Source organism: Pezoporus flaviventris, unplaced genomic scaffold (assembly GCF_033815535.1).
Source record: "Pezoporus flaviventris isolate CSIRO_AGI_PZ_B2104156 unplaced genomic scaffold, CSIRO_AGI_Pfla_v1 ptg000007l, whole genome shotgun sequence".
Lineage (NCBI taxonomy): Eukaryota > Metazoa > Chordata > Aves > Psittaciformes > Psittacidae > Pezoporus > Pezoporus flaviventris.
In genome coordinates, this window is record NW_026892555.1 from 17693679 (window position 1) to 17710716 (window position 17038).

Sequence of the window (17038 nt, forward strand, 5' to 3'; positions counted from 1 at the left end):
CAAGCTGCCTCCCCAGCTTCCACACCTTCTCTGTGGTGTCCTAGGTCTTCTGGGGCTCATTATGTCCAGCACCACAAACAAGAAGCCATGGTTTGTTGATACCTGCAGTGCTGGGGTACAGGCTATGAGTGAGGAGCAGAGAAATCAGATAGCTCTGTGGGGTCAGTGTAATAGATGCTATGAGAATTAACAGGCCCTCCTTCATCAGAGCTAAGTTCACCTGGAACCACTTGGATGGTCACTCGCTCCATCCTCTCTCATGTGCATTATTGGAGCTCCTGCTTTACCAGCTCCACAGTACCTTTGCCAAGTAGAGATGTGGCTAGAAACAGCTAAAAATAAAAAAAAGTTGTACTTCAGGAAGACAAGAGCCATGTTCCCAGGACAATGAAAATGGCACTTTATTTGGAAAGTATGAGCTCAGATTTTAAGAAGCCAGAAGAAAAGGAGGGGAAAATAAATGGATAAAGGTCTTAAAGCCAGGGATGAAAGAAGGAAACAGAGTTAATTACCAAACACTGCGGGAAGAAAAATAAAATAACAAAAAAGGAATAAAAAAGTGGGAGAGCAGCGCTGAGGATCAGCTTTCCCGAGGCTATGAGCAGTGCAGGGAAGCGGCGAGGAGGCTTTGCTGGAGCGGGAGAAGCGCGCCGAAGGAGGTAAAAGCCTCAGCAGCTGCCGGGGGGGGGGGGGCTCGGGGCGGGCGGGCGTTAGGGCCCGGCGGAGGCAGGGTCGCGGGCGCGGCGGCGGCGGGCGGCGCTAGGGCCGGGCAGGGAGGGTGGTCCCCCGGCGGCGGCAGCGCTACCAATGGACCGCGGCCCCGGAGGAGCTGGAGCCCGGGGGGGAGGAACCGGCGCGGACACCGCCTGCATGCGGCCGCCGCCCGCCCCGCCGAGCCCGCAGGGGGCTGCCCCGTGGCGCGGAGCCGGTGTCCGGGCCCGGCGGCGGGGCCGTGACGCCGAAGGTCGGGTGGGGGGGAGCGGCTGCGCCCCGCCGTGCCCGCGACCTGAGCGCGTGTGGGCGGGGTGCGCCCTGCGCCGCGATAAATAGCGCTGTGCCGCGGCTGACAGCCCGGGCCGAGCGGCACCGCTGGCCGCCGAGCTGGGGATAGCTGCGCCCCGCGGTCTGTGCGCGCCCCGCGGCAGTGCTGCTTCTCGTTTTGTTTCTCGGGGAGAGCCGGAGCAGGGGGCGGACCGGGAGAGCCGGAGCCAGGCTCTTTCCCCTTCTCCCTCCCTGCGGCGCACGGGAGATGCTGGAAGCTGCAGCGAGTTTGCAGCGCCTGAGAAGTACGGCGAGAGCCGTGTGAGCTCCTGCCGGTCCCCGCGGCTGGCAGCCGCTCGTAGTTCCGTACGCAGTCGCCCCCAGCCGCCCCTCGCTGCCGCCGGAGCAGGCTGCCCACCCCTCCGCCCAGGATGCAGTTTCGCCTCTTCTCCTTTGCCCTGATCATACTGAACTGTATGGATTACGGCCACTGCCAAGCCGGCCGCTGGAGACGCAGCAAGAGAGGTGAGTAGCGCCGCCGCTCTCCCGGGTCGCCCCCCCGGGTCAGTGGTGCCAGCGGGGCACCAGGACTGCGTGTGCCCGTCCCCTCCTTCCGCGCCGGGGCAGCACCGGCAGGTGAGCTGTGTCCGCTCCGCGCAGGCACGGCGAGAGGGGGCGCGGGGCTGTACGGGCGTGGGGACCCTTCCGCGGGGCTGCTTCCCGCTCTCCCGCTGGGAGGCCGGAGCGGGCAGAGCGGCGTGGCCCCTTTCTCGATGGGAAGTCTGCTCCGCGACGCGCTGCCGGGGCCGTCGAGCGGTGAGTGCAGTTCCCCGCCATTCCAGCTCCTTAGGACGTGTCGTCCTTCTCCCCGCGGGGCCGGCCGAGCCGGGGCCTCTCCGGGAGCTGCCCGCCGCGGGAATGGAGCTGCCGGCCCCTCTGCTGCCGTGAGCCGTGGAAGCGGCCGGTCCCGCCGTCGTAGCTCACGGCGGCCCGAGGTTCGCTGTTTGCCCGCGCCGCTCAGGCTTGTGTCCCCATGCGGCGAACTTTGAAGAGCATCCCGTGCAGCATCCTTGGGGTGACCGTGTTCCGAGGCAGGAAGGCGGGCTCTCCCCTGTCCGCCCGGTCCCGGTCCCGGTCCCGTCCCCGCCGCTCCCGCAGTTCTCGGCGGCTCAGCTCGGGATTGCCTTTAAGGCGGAGCGAACCGCGCCTCTCCCAGCAGTAAGGGGTGCCTGTGCCGCCAATTTTGGCTAAAGCAGGCAGATCCCTCTGAGTTAAAAAGAGAAACGGTGCGTTAGAGTTTAATCTGTTTTTCCTTAAGTGCTGGTGTCGGGATTACTGGAGTTCAGGAGTCGGAGCGGTGAGATGTGCCAGTACAGCACCCATGTGGACGGAAAGGTTACTGCAGCTCTCCCAGCTGTCAGGGCCGTCTGATGGGCTTTTCTGCTTCTTTCCTTTTTTTAAATTTTCTCTTAATTTTTTTTCCCTTCCTGTTTTTGGGCTTACACGTTCAGTATAAATATTTTAATAATACAAATATTTCGCTGACCCCTTTCCTATTATTTTCTCAGCCATGTCTTCCCATTTCTAAAGTTAGCTGAGGTTATCAGGTGTCTCAGCTGCCGAGACATTCATATTTCTGAAAGAACTGGACTTTTGGTGAAGTTATTTGGAAGGGGAAGGAGCTAATATCTCCTGTGTTAAGCCAGTACATATAGCACTGAAAGTGTGAAAGGGCAGTAGTCTGCACTTTTATACAGATGTCACCCTTCAGAGTACATACAAATAAAATTGTGAAGCAGTTTAATTTTGGTGTTTTTTCAACAGATGGTTTCCGGAATTTAATTTTTTTGTGTGTGGCTAGAACTCTAGCAGTCCTTTAAAGTGACCAGACTATCTGTGCTAACAAAGGGTGTACTGTTTCTTTAATTAAATGTGGAACTACTTAGAGTGCTGGCTAGACTGTGGAGGGTGATAGTGGTATTTCTGCTTTACAACAGAGCTTAAGGATTGCATTGTGGGAGTACTGAAATGAATAGACATCCAACTCGAGTTGTGTGAATTGTCCTCCTACAAAAACTTAAGCTGGTTTTAATTGATCTCATGTTCGCTGATTGATCTTAGACCGATTGTTGCGCTTGTTGAACAGTTGGCTTTTCCAAAAGAGATTGATTTAAATTAGGTTTTAGTTTAGTTATTGGGTAAATACCATCAGTATTGACAGTTGACTTACTGGTGCTGTTTTATGCTGTCACCTAAGGGTTCTGTTTTGCGCTTTGAAGAATGCAGTCTTTCAGCTAATAAGTCTAAAGAAGTAAGCATAGCCAGTTCTGAGCACTGAAAGCAAACCCTAAGAATGTATTCAAATTATAATAGACATTTGCTATGACACATGCAGTCTGAAGTAATGCTTTCGTACAGGACCCAAAAATTCCAATAATTTCACAATTTTTCCATATCCCATCTGCAAATAATCAGGCATTCACTGTGGGGTACTGGCAGTTAAAATTTCTCTGGCATTCTGTTTTTGTCTGTTACATGATCTCAGATGCTCCATAATATCATTTTCTTAATGAAATAAAATTTTTGGCATAGATCAAGTCTCCTGTGAGGTAGAAATCAATTGCATTCAGTGGAATTGTGGGCAACTACCATGTGTAGCTGACTTCTTCAAGCAGCTAAATGTACAGTAAGCTTCAAGTATATACGCCTATATTGGAGTTTGAGTGGATTTGTATCTGATGTAGGATATTCTAGTGAACAAGAATTTAGTAAATGCAAGGCGGTGTTCCCAGTCATCTTCAACCCTTTCCCAAACCAAGGCATGCAACTTTGCAGTAGAAGCGGAATGAAAAATTGAGGTTTAGAGTGTGGTTTCTACCTGGCATTGATTTGTGTTTTGTTAGTCAGTGTTATTTCATTAAACATTATTTGCTAAATGCATTATAATCAACAGATTCTAACTCCACTGCTGCTTTTAGTTACTTTTGCAACTCATTAGAATATTTCTGTCCCTAGCTGGCTCAGAACCTTGATTCCGTTGAAACATGCCAGCAAATTCTCTCTCTGCAAGTCTCTGTCCTGAGGAGGTAATTATGATTATTTGCTTTTCGTGCAGAACCTATTCTAAAATGGATCTAAGGGTTACTTACATAGCTTGAAGGTCAGTGGTGTAATCTCACACCTGATATCAAAGCACTTCCTTTCTCTTTCTTGTCTAATTGTACAACTTTATTTTTTAATTTCTTGTGGATACCTACTCACTTTTTCATTTCAACTAAAATTTCCTTCAGATTTCTATTTAGCAGTCAGTACAACATGGAAAAGTACATAGGGTTCACTGTAAATAGCTGTCAAAATCTAGAGGTTGACAGAATTCCCTGGGCATAAAAAAAGTCAATGTGACAGCAGTGCCAGCACTGATGGGAAGATTCAATTGTAGTACCTCCAGTGAGGCCCTTTGGGGTTGGTGAAACCAGCTCTGGAATAATGAGTGATGTGAATGGGACACATTAGCACTAGGAAATTGGAAGTTACCTATATCCAAGAACTCAAAGAAAAACTATGGGTGTTGAATACTTGTCTTTCTGTTTAGCTCATGTTCAAGGAGTGTCATAAGGGTTAAGGTGCGTACTTGTCTTCTGGATGCTATTCTGTGATTTTATGCTCTCACTCAGTATTAGATGTACTTAAAGAAAGGGGTACTATCTGTGGCAATGGGTGAATAGTACGTGACAGTGGCCATGGCAAAATATCCACAGGTGGAAATAGCAGGAATGCGTGGGGAAGATTTACCCAGGTGTTTTTTTGGAGCTCACTATAGCTCTGTGTATGGCACTCGTAGCTGTATATACATGTATGGAGGAACATGGTAGCTGGAATCAAAATTATGTAGATGAAATCTGTATCACCTTTATGTAAGATAGGAATCTTGACCACAAACAAGTTATTAATATTATATATAGGCTGTTACATGGATTTTTCAGCTACAGAAAAACCCTGTTCAGATGTTGGGGACTGATTTACCTTTCCTGACTAGATACTTATGAGATGGTGAGAATCTTGGAAACTGTCTCAGCTGGATTGTGCAGTCAGGCTTTTGGAAATACTGATGATTTGAGCACTAGGAAAAAGGAATCTATGTTGGAAGTACTCAACTGAAGTAAACATTACATCTGCTTTTATAGGGACTGTACTACCTCCAAAAGAGTAATTTGCAATCTCAAAAATCCCAAACCTAATATATGACAAAGAATATCTTTGAATTGTCCAAATATTTTACCTATTCTTTTTCCCTTTGAACTTGAAACATGTTTTACATTTGGAGGACAGTTAACTTTTTGTCTGTGGGTTAAGCCTTAAAAGGAGGAAGCTGTACTTTGAGATATCTGTTTTTCTCAGGTGTTACGTTAAATACTTTTAACAGAATTTGTAAAAGAGCTGAGACATGCTAACACTTCCTGGAGCAATTTCCAGGCCCTTGTGATTAGTTGTAAAGCTTTGGAGGATAGCTTCTGTACCTCAGCCCCTTACTACTTAGGATAGTTAGTTATTAAGCATTCTTTATATACATATCATTACTACAGCAGCAAGAATATGGTAACACTGTAACCACTGAAAAGTAAAAGCTTTTAAACTTTTTGGCTACAGCCTATGATCTGTTAAGTTTGAGAAAGTTTCTTACATTAAAATACCGGCACAAATCAGAACTTCTCTGTCAGTGACTGAGTACCAAACTAGGTAATGGTGCAGAGTTACTGAGGATAGTTGATGCTGAAGTGGATTGTGAAGTTTTGTAGAAGAGATGATCAAAGCACCAAGAGCAGATGACTCGCCATGAAATCAGACACCTAAGTTTAGGGGCTTGGTTCAGTTTCCTGAAGTACATTTCTAGTGCTGCTTGTGATATTTAAAGACAGCCTGGGCTTGGCATGTATTTGATCTTGAGCAAGAGGAGGTCAGGCAGGATACCCTGGAACAACTTGTATACACCTGACAGATGTCTCAAGGAGGCCTGTTATAGTGGAAACTAAAAGTTGGGAGTGTATGCTGGCACAGTGTTGCTGTGTGTATGCTTTCCCTCGCCTGAATCCATCCCCATAGCCTCCATTCTGGGCCACTTAGGGTCAAGATGCTGGACTCAATGGCTGTAGACCTTGAAGTCTATGCTTATGGAATCATAGAATGGTTTGATTTGGAAAGGACCTTAAGATCATCTAATTCCAACCCCCCTGCCACATGCTTATGTGCTTTTTGTTTTAAAAACTGCAGCATGATTTACATTGTGATGAAGAATTTGGCTGAAATCCGTTACTAGAGCAGCTCAAAATGCATGACAAATACCAAAAGTGAGTTTGTACTCTAATATAGGGAAGCTAAGATGCTAACAGCAAGAATGCAATTTCTTACTTAAATGTGTCATTTACAATACACAGGCCAGCATACAGCATAATTACTATGACAAAGTCTGTTTGCATGGTAGTGTTTGGATAAGCTGCTTTTAATGAAAAATGTGATGTTATTTAAAAGCTAGAAAGTGGAAGAGGTGTTGATTATCAAAACTCAAGGCATAAACAACGGTCTTTCTGCAAGCTGTATTTGGTTGTTTTTTTTTTAATTTCTCTTGCTATTTCTGCCAAGAGTCTGACTGTCCCATGGGGGTCTGCATTTCATTTCTGATCACTTAGCTATTTTTCAATACCCAAAACCCTTAGCTAACCATACAGTAGAGGGGACTGTCTAGTTAAACCTGCAGACCATCACAGGCTGCAAACTTTTCTCCCAGTGCTTTACATCAAACTCTGAAGCATACAACTGACCATAAAATCCCTTTCCAAAAATGAATCCTTGATTATAAACTCCAGGGGTGGCATTTGTGTAATATTTCTTTAATAATTGATATAGTGCTAGTTGGTACAGTCCATGGAGCTGGTGGTACATTTTAACTCATCCTACAGTAGGTACTTGCTTTTGATAAGATAAAGCATACCCCAAAATTAGTAAGCATAAGATGACTTGACTACCTCTATCTATAATTGAAGATGTGTACATCTGAACTACACTTTACTGTTAGCCCCTGTAATAAGCTGAAATGAGCCCCAAATGAGAAGGGAATCACCACATCCAATCTTATCACCTACATTAAAATTGTGTGTTGGTGCAGTTGTTTAACAGATAAGGTTCCTGAAAGTGATACTTTCTCTTGTATTAGAGATTCATTTAGTTTCAGGTATTTTTGTAAGGACTAAATTAGATTCCTCAGACGTGCCTTCTCTTTTTCTTTTCACCTTAAAGTTTTGTTTGGTCACAGTTGGAGAACTTTCTGTGTTTGCCTAGGCTCCAAGTGTTTGCTAATCCTTTTCTTGGTGAAAAGAATGACTTCATATGTATTGGCTGTTGATAATGCACAAATGTAACAGCTTAATCCTTTCAACATGGGCTGCTTTAGACACCAAAATTAGGTGCTGCCATGTTTTTCATACTCATTGTAGTACTCGTTTAGCAGATGCAGTGCTTTGGAAAGCATCAGTCACATGCTGCAAAGTCACTTGGTGCATGCAGAGTAAGTCTTGTCACTTTTTGGGACAGTCGTGTTGAGTTTAAAGCCTATTCCCAAGTAATTTTAGGTGTAGAGCATGGGATAGACTTCTAGTATGACTTCTTGATATCTGGATTCTAACTAAAACATCTTGGGAAGTGAAGTATCAAGGGTATCTTGTCTCTGAGCTCTGTCAGGGAGATGAAGAGTTTGGGTCATACAGCTGTTTCTCCTGTCTACATGATGGATTTATCCAGCTAGCTCCATACATAAAGGCCACTTGCTGACCAGGATTTGCCATTACACTTGTTGAAGTGTGTGTATTTGTGGTCAATAGTGTAGCTTGTAAACCTGTCTTGAAACCTGTCTGCATCACTTCATTCTCTGGTTCTTCCAGCTCTCACAGGGTTTAACATGAGATGCACTGTCCTGTTCATCTTCACTAATGCCTTTTCAAAACTCTGAGGAGAAATTAAGTCAAAAGGGATTGCCCTTCTGGTTTGTGCCCCCAAAAGCAGAAAATTGTGTAATACGATGTCAAACACAGGAGAAGGAAGAGTGAAAGAATGAGTCTGTTAGACACTCTGATGTCACCCTTGCAGTGCAGTTTCTGCATTGAGGTGGCAGGAGGAGAAATTCTATGGAGTTGGTGTTTGTACATAATCCTATTTCAAAATACTTAATTGATGTGAAAATCGATGTTCTGAGCATGGGCTAGAGATGACAACTGTAACTCACCTAAAATGGTGGCATATCAGAATACTTTCCTTTGTATATAATCCTCTGAGACTGCAAGGTTTTAAGACCATAACTGTATGTCTTTACTTTGGCATTGCTCCATTTGAGCACCCTGGTTAGCACATCTCTGATCTTTATCTATTAAACTGTGGATCATGGAGCAGGTGCTAGCATTTTCTGGATGTGTGCAGGTCACCCTGTCTCATCCTTGTGTTTGTACCTAAATACTCTTGAATGCAACGCTCCAATGAATTTATATAGCTTTGCTTTAATCTTATTCTATTTTGATGCAATTGCTTATTGCTTAAATGCAAACTTGTCACTTAAAATTCGTTTTTAGGTAGTAGCGTGCAGAAGATTGGTGATTAAATTTTCTGACCTTCTTGTTTATGGAATTGAATGTACAAACTGTGAAGAGCAAAAAGACTTAAAAAAAAAGGATTAAAATTGTAGCGTGGGGGCAGAAAGAGACTATTTTCTTTATTCTTTCAGGGAAAGCAGAAAAACAACTGGTGTTTGAGGTACCTCGATTGTGTGATCAAGGGGAGGTTTTCAAGATGCCACCTGTTAAGATCTGGTGAGCAGTGCAAAAAAATGTTCATGCTCTTTGTTTCATTGTAATAGGAGAAATATCTTTTGATAGCAGGCAGTTTGCAAATCTCGGCATCCAGTAATTAAGCAGTTATGTATTTCCTTTTGAAATGCAAATTTCAGTAGAGCCAAGTGCTTGATGTATCTGTAAGACTTTGTCCTTGTATGAGGGAATGGAATTTATGCTATCTGCTTTCATTCCTTTCTTTTGTTTTGTTTTTATGGGATGTTTCCATGACTGTAACAAGGGAAGTGTAAGTAATTACAGGTAATATTTAGAAGAGGCACGCAGCTCTGTAATTACGTTTCAAAATAAACACTTCTAATTGAATTATGAATGTTATTTGAAGAGGGTAATAGCAAATCTCGGGTATGGTTAACATAGATCCAGAACATTATGAAAATCCTTCTAGTATGATTTTCTGTTTAAAAAAAAAAAGTTTTTACTTTTTAGGATTTAAAAAATGTAAATCTGAAAATAATCCAGAGCATATGGTTTAGGGAGCATGAGTCTCAAACTTAACTCGCAGAACTTTTGCCTTTTTTTTTGAGAATTGTCAAGATTTTCTCCATCTTGATGAAAACCAGACCCAAACATAAATGTAGTGAGGCAGAGGAAGGGGCCTAAAAGATAAATGGTGTTTGTGATGTTGGCTTTTAGGTACAGCCTAAATTGGTGCTTTTTTAATCAGTGGGCAGTTGCATGAACACTAACTCCCAAGTAGACCATGTGCAGCAATGAAGACAATGTTTGTGCCTTCTTATATATTGGGAGAAACTTGTACTGCTTTACACTGCAAAGGGACAGCAGTATTTCTGTTAGGGCGTTACAATGGTGCAACAAAATACAAGCTTTCTGAAGAGATATTACTTTCTTTTTCAGGTTGAAATGCTGGCTGAAATATGTTACACACAAATACTCTGCACTAATGTATGGTCTCTTCAGCTGTATGGTTGCCACCTTTGAAATACCAAAAAGCCCCCCAAACTAGCCACAGAAAGCCATATCAGACAGATGGCTGTTGTGCATGCACAGATTAATCTGCACATGTATAGCAGCGCTGACAACACCCAGTGCATCCACACTGAAACTTTCTGGGCAACTTGGGAACCACTGGAACAGCAACTGTGCTTGGCAAAGATGGGTGTTAGTGATTTGCTCTTGCTTTCTTGGATTACTCAATTAAAAAAATTGAAGTGGGTATGATACGTTTTGATTTTAAACCTACCAGCTTCCCAAGAGATTCCACTTCAAATGTGTAGCTACAGCTCTTTAGAATGGGAATTAAAGCTTCATCATCTTTCACTTTATCTATATTGAGGTGGTACTTAAGAATCCAGACTGAAGTGAGGCCCAGTAATGCTGGCCCTGCTTAGACAACAACCTTTGAATTAAGGTTGCCAGAGCAGAATCTGTCCCAGATTACCCTCCACTATCAGAAATGTTCTTTGGCCTTTCATTATAGCTGGTTCATGGCTGGTTTAGGCCTCACTTTACACAGTGTGTGCCAATAACATGATGAAGCCCATCAAGGGGTGAGAGAGTAAGTCTTATATATTTTATTTCTGGATAAAATTAACTTGCATCATCAGCCATCACTGTCAAAGTGAAGTCCAGAAGAGAGGACAGCCTGATGCAACTTCCTGAGAGGAAGCCGGAATGTAAAAAGCACCTCACTCTTTAGAAAAGACTTTGTTTCGGGATCTGCCTTAAGAATCCCATGTGTTACAGCTCTGGAGAGAAGAGGCATCTGAGAAAGCTGGTTGATTTTCAAGGATTACAGTGTGGATGAGGCCCTCAGTGACACAGTTTAGTGGTGGACTTGGCAGTCCTGGGGTAATGGTTGGACTTGATGATCTTAAAGGTCTTTTCCAACCTAGCTGATGCTATGATTAGGACATTATGACATGGATTAATTTTTGACTCTGCAAGAGTAATTGTGTCTTGACAGGATCACTGCAGTGCACCCAAGGTGTGTTAGGTTGTGTTCACAGCACAACACCACAGCAGCTACTTGCTTTTAGCTTGCTCAGACCTATTGCTAAATATTGCAAAATACAAATATGCGATGCTTCACTCTTGCAAGGGACCTAAACCGAAAGAACACTTCGTCCTCATTGAATTATATGCTTTAATGCTTTCATTAGGAGCATTCTCAGGAGGTGGTTTTACTTCTAAATTTAGTGTCCTCTCCTCTCCAAAATGGTCAGTCTCCTCTCCTCTGCTTTGTTGAATGGTCACTTGTGAGGAAAGCTGTTTTTCTGAGGAACATCAGAGGGAAAGCACATTTTGGAGTAGGGCAGTTTTGTGCCTTTGCTGTTGTGGTCTACTGCTGTAGCTACAGCTGATGACAGAGCATTTCTTCAACATATAGTCCTTGCTTGAGCCATCAAAAATATACCTGGCCTGTATGAGTTTTTGGTGAATTTATGATGTTCTGTAAATATTCATTGCACATGGGCTGATCACCTGTTTTGTGGTGTTGTCTACCTGTCATGGTTCAGTGCAGGGAAGTCTGCCCTCCTGGTGAGAGGGTACCTTCAAGAAGTCGGAGGGATTGCTTGCATTACTAGTCTTTCCACACGCATAACTTTTGCTTAATACGTATGTGTGCCAATGGCAATGGTAGTAGAGAATAAATCCTCCTTTTTGTGTAAATGCTAAGTGGTGTGTGTGAAATTTCAGTGTCAAATATTAGTATTATGGCTGTATGGGAGTTAATAATGGAAGCATGTAATTGAAATGGAAGCCAAAGCACCTGCCTCAAAGCACCAGCTGTGTTTCTCACAGCACTACTGCAGTATACTGGAGTTCAGCGGCTGCACTTTAGCTAGTGAAACTGCAGAATTACAAGTGCTTACTATAACTTTTATTCAGTCCTAGATTTTGCTGAACTTGATCTTTTGTCTTTGGCCTTCAGAGTTGCTTGGAGGTTTTTTTTTTTGGAGGGGAGAGGGGAGAATTTAGTTTTAGGAAACACTTGCAATTGTAGTTTGGAAGTAAAATGAGAAATATCCCCAGCATCTTTGTAGTGTTTGAAGTAACAATATTTTTCTATAAAGCAAACTTTGATTCAAGTTTACAGTGTTATGTTTGTGAGGTTTTTTTTTTTATATATATTGTTGTAGAAACTGAAAACTAAGAACTGCTTCAATGCAGTATGTGTGCTGTGAAACTGAGAAGTGAAATCTTCTTCAGACACTTAGGTGAACAGAGCCTGCAGGCCACCTAGTGCTACACAGTATGTATCTCTACTGCTTACAGATGTGTAGTAAAAATACTTTTGAAGATTTCAGGTGAGCAAAACAGTCTCAGGGTAGAAGAGGAAGAGGAGGCACAGAATAATCTGGTGATTAAGAGTTTGGGATAAAGCTGGGTATTTGATCTCCAGTTTTGATTCTCAGTTGCCCATGTTAACTGGGTTATGTATCACCTCTGTGTTGAAGGCATGTGCTAGCACACACACAAAAAGGGTATTTCCTTCATTTCAGATAGCAGACTTCAGCCTCATCTGTATCTCTGTCAGCAAGGAAGCCAACAGTTTAACTGCTCCTGTATTTGTGCTGCACATGCTCTCTTTTTTGCATAATCTCTGTAACCCAATACCGACATTTCTATACTGTGTCAAAGAGAATCTAGTTTTGCTCTACTTAGGGTACAGGAAGAGGAGGATGTTGTCCTGCTAAAAATGGCTTGTTATTTGCATCTTGTGCCAGCAGTATTCTGGAAAGTACCCCCCACCCCATGCAGGAGGACCTCAACAAGCTGAAGAAATTGAAAAGAGCCTCATGAAGTTCAAAAAGAAGTGCAAAGTCCTGCACCCACGAAGAGAACAACCCCATGCATCAGTGTCTGCTGGGACCACCCATCTGGGAAGGGCCCTGAGAGTCATGGTGTTGCTATGTTGAACATGAGCCAGCAATGTGCCCTTGCTGCGGTGAAGGCTAATGGTGGGTTGCATTAGGAGGAGTGTTGCCAGCAGGTGATACTTCCCCTGTAGCCAGCACTGGGGAGGCCACACGTGGAGTAGTGTGTCCATCTGTGGGCTCCACAGGCACATGGACATACTGGGGAGAGTTCAGCAAAGGGTCAAACAGATAACTGAGGGACTAGAGCATCTCTCCTGTCAGAGAAGGTGGAAAGATGGGACTGTTCAGCATGGAGAAGGCTCAAGGGGGGTCTCATCAATGTAGCTGAAGAAAGGGTGCAATGAAGACAAAGCCAGGCTTTTTTTCAGTGGTGTGCAGTGACAGGAAAAGAAGTGGTGGCAACAGACTGGACCATAGGAGGTTCCCTCTGAACATCAGGAAACACTTTTTTACACTGAGGGTGACCAAGCATTGGCACAGGTTGCCAGGGAGATTGTAGAGTCCCTCTCCTTGGAGATACTTAAAAGCTGTCCAGACTTGGTCCTGGGCAACTGCATCTAGGTGTCTGTGCTTGAACAGGGTGATTTGACCAAATGACCTCCAGAGGTCCCTTCCAACCTCAGCCATGCTATAAAAGTGGTTAGAAATGTATCAGGTGCCTAGCTTGTGCCTTGCCTGGCTTTTAGTAATAGCTGCGGAGAGGAAACATGGCGATTCCATTCCATTTAGGAATCCTTGGAGTACGTGGCCAAATCATGTGCTGTTGCCATCACCTTAAATTTGTTGGAGTACTGAGATCAACCCAGAGAAGCTTTCTGATATTTAGCAGTGACACAGGACTGCCCAGCTCTGACCACTTCCCTTCAACGAGGCTCCCAGTCTAGCAGAAGTCTTGCAATTTGCACCTGCTCCACCTCTTACTTCCCTTCTCTGCTTTATACTTCCATGCAAAAACTGCTGATGATGCACAGTGGAAATGAAAGGTGAAATCAAAGGGGAGACAAAAAATCATGTTTGTGTGGGTCATCTGAGCCATTTAAAGTTACTGTAAAAATAGGGGTTTGCATTGCACTAATTTTGCATCATATGAGTTGCTTGCTCCCCCATTTCTTTTTCTTTTTTTTTTTTTTTTAATTTCCAAATATTTTCAAATACCAAGGAGTGCTTTGAGAATGTAATGATTAAGATACTGGATACAAGTCTGGTCTCACTCATTTTGCTGTAAATCTGGGGCCAGTGTCAGTCTGTCTCAGGTATAGTGTATATTTCTGAAGTGATGCTTGCTCTGGTACATCGTTGTCTCATTCAATATTACTATCAGATCATACAGAAAGTTTCAAAGTCAGGCACTGACTCTAGTTTTTAAGAGCTGTAGTTCACTTTGCTAATGCTGTATTGAGAACTCTTTAAGATTACTTTTAGTTCTTTCCATCAGACTCCTGGAAAAAGTCTTGGTACTTCCAACTTTTATTTCAGTTATTGTAACATTAGCAATGGCATCAATGTGTAGGGTTTTTTTCAGCTTTTGGAAAAGAGTTGAAATTTGACTCTGTTAAACCTGAATTTGAAGACAGACTTGGTTTCATATTGTTTTCTCTTAATAGCTTTCCAAGCAGCCACCAAGTGAAACTACTGCATATTGAGCCTCGTGTAATATGAGGCTCATTGGGTAAAATAACATTAGTCTGTGCTACTTAAACACACACTCTGGAAGGCTTAAGGAGGAGAGGAAAGGAAATATTTGAAGAGATCAACTGGATGTGGTCGAATTCAAGTAATGTCACCTGAGAAGGATTAGAATTTGCCAAAGCTTGACCTGAATGAAGACCTCCATTTAGGGCTTGTGTTCCTACCAGATCAGCTGCAGTAGTTTTTCCATGCAGTTTTCTCCTAGCAGTTGTATAGTGAAAGAGTCCAGTGATTTACTTGGCTTCTGTGTCTCAGCTGCAATAAAGTGGTGTTTTTTTCTTTAAAAAGAAAAAAAAATAATCAAATCCCAGTTTAACATTCCTTCTCCTTATTAGCTGCAGCTGGCTTTTGCTAATTAACAAAGTCTTAACATATTTTTTCATCTACATCTTGTTATTTTTATCCTTGCTGGGAGCTCAGTGTATGTACTCTAGCTGATAAACAGCTACACGTGCAGTTTATATCCTTAGATGTGGACAGCTTCAAAAAGTGCATGCATTGACACTTCAAAATCCAGGAGAAGAGTCAGTGGAATGGTTAGTAGCAATGGTACTTCCTCCACCATGGTCTTTGTTTTCTGATTGTGTAGGGTTAGCAAACCCAACAGTCTCATATCCTTACTAACCTGCCTACTGTGATATCTTTGAAAGTAATTTTTTCTTCTGTTTGTGATTGAGTTTTGGAGGGCTCAGGATACTTCCCCATGCACCTCTCCAAAGTGAGAGATATCTCTTACAGGTGTAGAAGTCTAGTCTCTGGGCTTATAATGTCCTGAGGTCTTCTGCAAGGCAAAAGACTGCTCACCACCTGCTGACCAATTCCCAGGCCCTTCCAGGCAGCAATCTGTTCCTTCTGGGTAACTCTCCCCACCTTACATACTGGGCATAATGTGCTGTGGTATGGAATACCCCTTTGGCTACTTTGGGTCAGGTGTCCTGTCTCTGCTCTGTCCTGGCTTCTTGTGCCCCTCCTCACTGGCAGAGTGTGAGACTGTGAAAAAGTCCCTGATCAGAATAAGCATTGCTTAGCAACAACTAAAACATTGGTGTTATCTGCACTGTTCTCAGACTAAAGCTGAAACACAGCACTGCACCAGCTACTAGGGAAAAAAATGGACTCTATCCCAGCCAAAACCAGGACACAGAGGAACTGCTTCATCTCATGCTTCTAGGTTTAGACTTGAGTATCTTAGACTGAGAGTACTCTTAATGGGGAGATGAATTTGCTTTTATTACCAAGAGGTTTCTTGGACCTTTCTCGAAAGCATTGTTGGCTGCTGCTGGAGTGAGCAATGCTTTTACTCAGTGTATCAATTTCCATGTGAAATTTTCATTACAAATTTTCTCTTTCTACAGAAAATGGTACTTGATTCTGTATCTTTGTGAGGCTCAGCCTAGCACTTGTCTTTCTGGGCTTGATTAATCTTAAAAATACCCAGAGTTGAGCCTGGCAGATGTGAGAAAAGAGCACACAATGAAATGCCATGCTATGGAGGAATAGCATGTCTCTCAAGAGACTTATTTTGAAATGATGTAATGTCGGAACTACTTGGTGTTATCCTTCTTTTGCATTTACATCTCACACTGCTAACTTACGAAATTGTGACTGAACGTCAACCGTTTTGTTTGGACACAACCGTAGTTGATTTGTTTGTCATCATTGCTCATTACCATGTTCATTTGTTTCTTGATTTTTGTCATTCATGCTTAGCTTGTAACAGAAACACTATCTCCTCTCTCCATGTAGTAACCATTTAGAGATCCCTATGATATTCTACTGGATGTAATAATTTCTCTTTTGTTTACATATGTTGAGCTAAGGAGGATTATGATTAGCTGAATGCTCTTGATAGTATTCAAGTACATCCTAGAGCTTTGCATGTGCTGTTTGATGTTTCATTTTACTGCTTTACTTAAATGCTCTGCAGGGATTGTGGTTTTGTGGTGAGAGCATGAAATTTGAATCCAAGGTGCCTGGTTCTCTTACCAGTAGAGCTGGTCAGTATGTTTAAAACCAGATTCCTCTACCCCACCACCCCCCATAATGGATTCCTGCATTTGTGTCTGCAAAGTAGGCTTTCCTCTCTCTTTTTCTTATAAGTCTTGAGCACTCACAGCTTAAGAAGTCACTGTAAGTCTTTCTTTTGCTTCTGCATTATGACAGCGCAATTTTAATTGTATCAGTGACTTGCATGCTTAAGAGGTCCTAGTGTGTTGGTCTCTAGGCGTGTGTATAGTTATTATGAAGGATAATAAGCACATCAGTAAGCTTCCTGCCTCTGAGTTTATTGACTGGTCACACACCTGCATGCAGAACATTACATCCATGGCAGTGATCTAAGAGACTTGATGGGGAAGTTTTCTGCATTATCATGTCTGCCAGAGATGAGACAGCAAAATCTGTGTTACTGCATCACTGCTCTGTAGTGTGCAGAAATTACTGCTGTTTTTTTTCACTACAACACGTGTCTCGCAGCAATAATGTAAATTTGAAGGAGTTACTAAGGTGACAACTGTCATCATCACAAACAGGATGCCAAGCTTGTGAAGAGGGCTTTAAATGAAAGTTGCCAGGGGAGGGGGATCTCAATCTACCCCACTCCTATCAGTCTGATATCAGTGTCAGAAAGAGATG

General features: G+C 43.3%; 1 protein-coding gene across 2 annotated transcripts in view; it reads left to right on the forward strand.

Moving 5' to 3' along the window:
- Positions 1-973: 973 nt before the first annotated feature.
- Positions 974-17038, forward strand: part of RSPO2 (R-spondin 2) — a 104307-nt gene continuing 88242 nt past the window's right edge. For both annotated transcript variants that reach the window (XM_061447873.1, XM_061447872.1), the window contains exon 1: positions 974-1506. In XM_061447873.1, coding sequence (XP_061303857.1) covers positions 1413-1506 — 94 coding nt within the window. In that variant the 5' untranslated portion in view covers positions 974-1412. The remainder of the gene's footprint in view (positions 1507-17038) is intronic.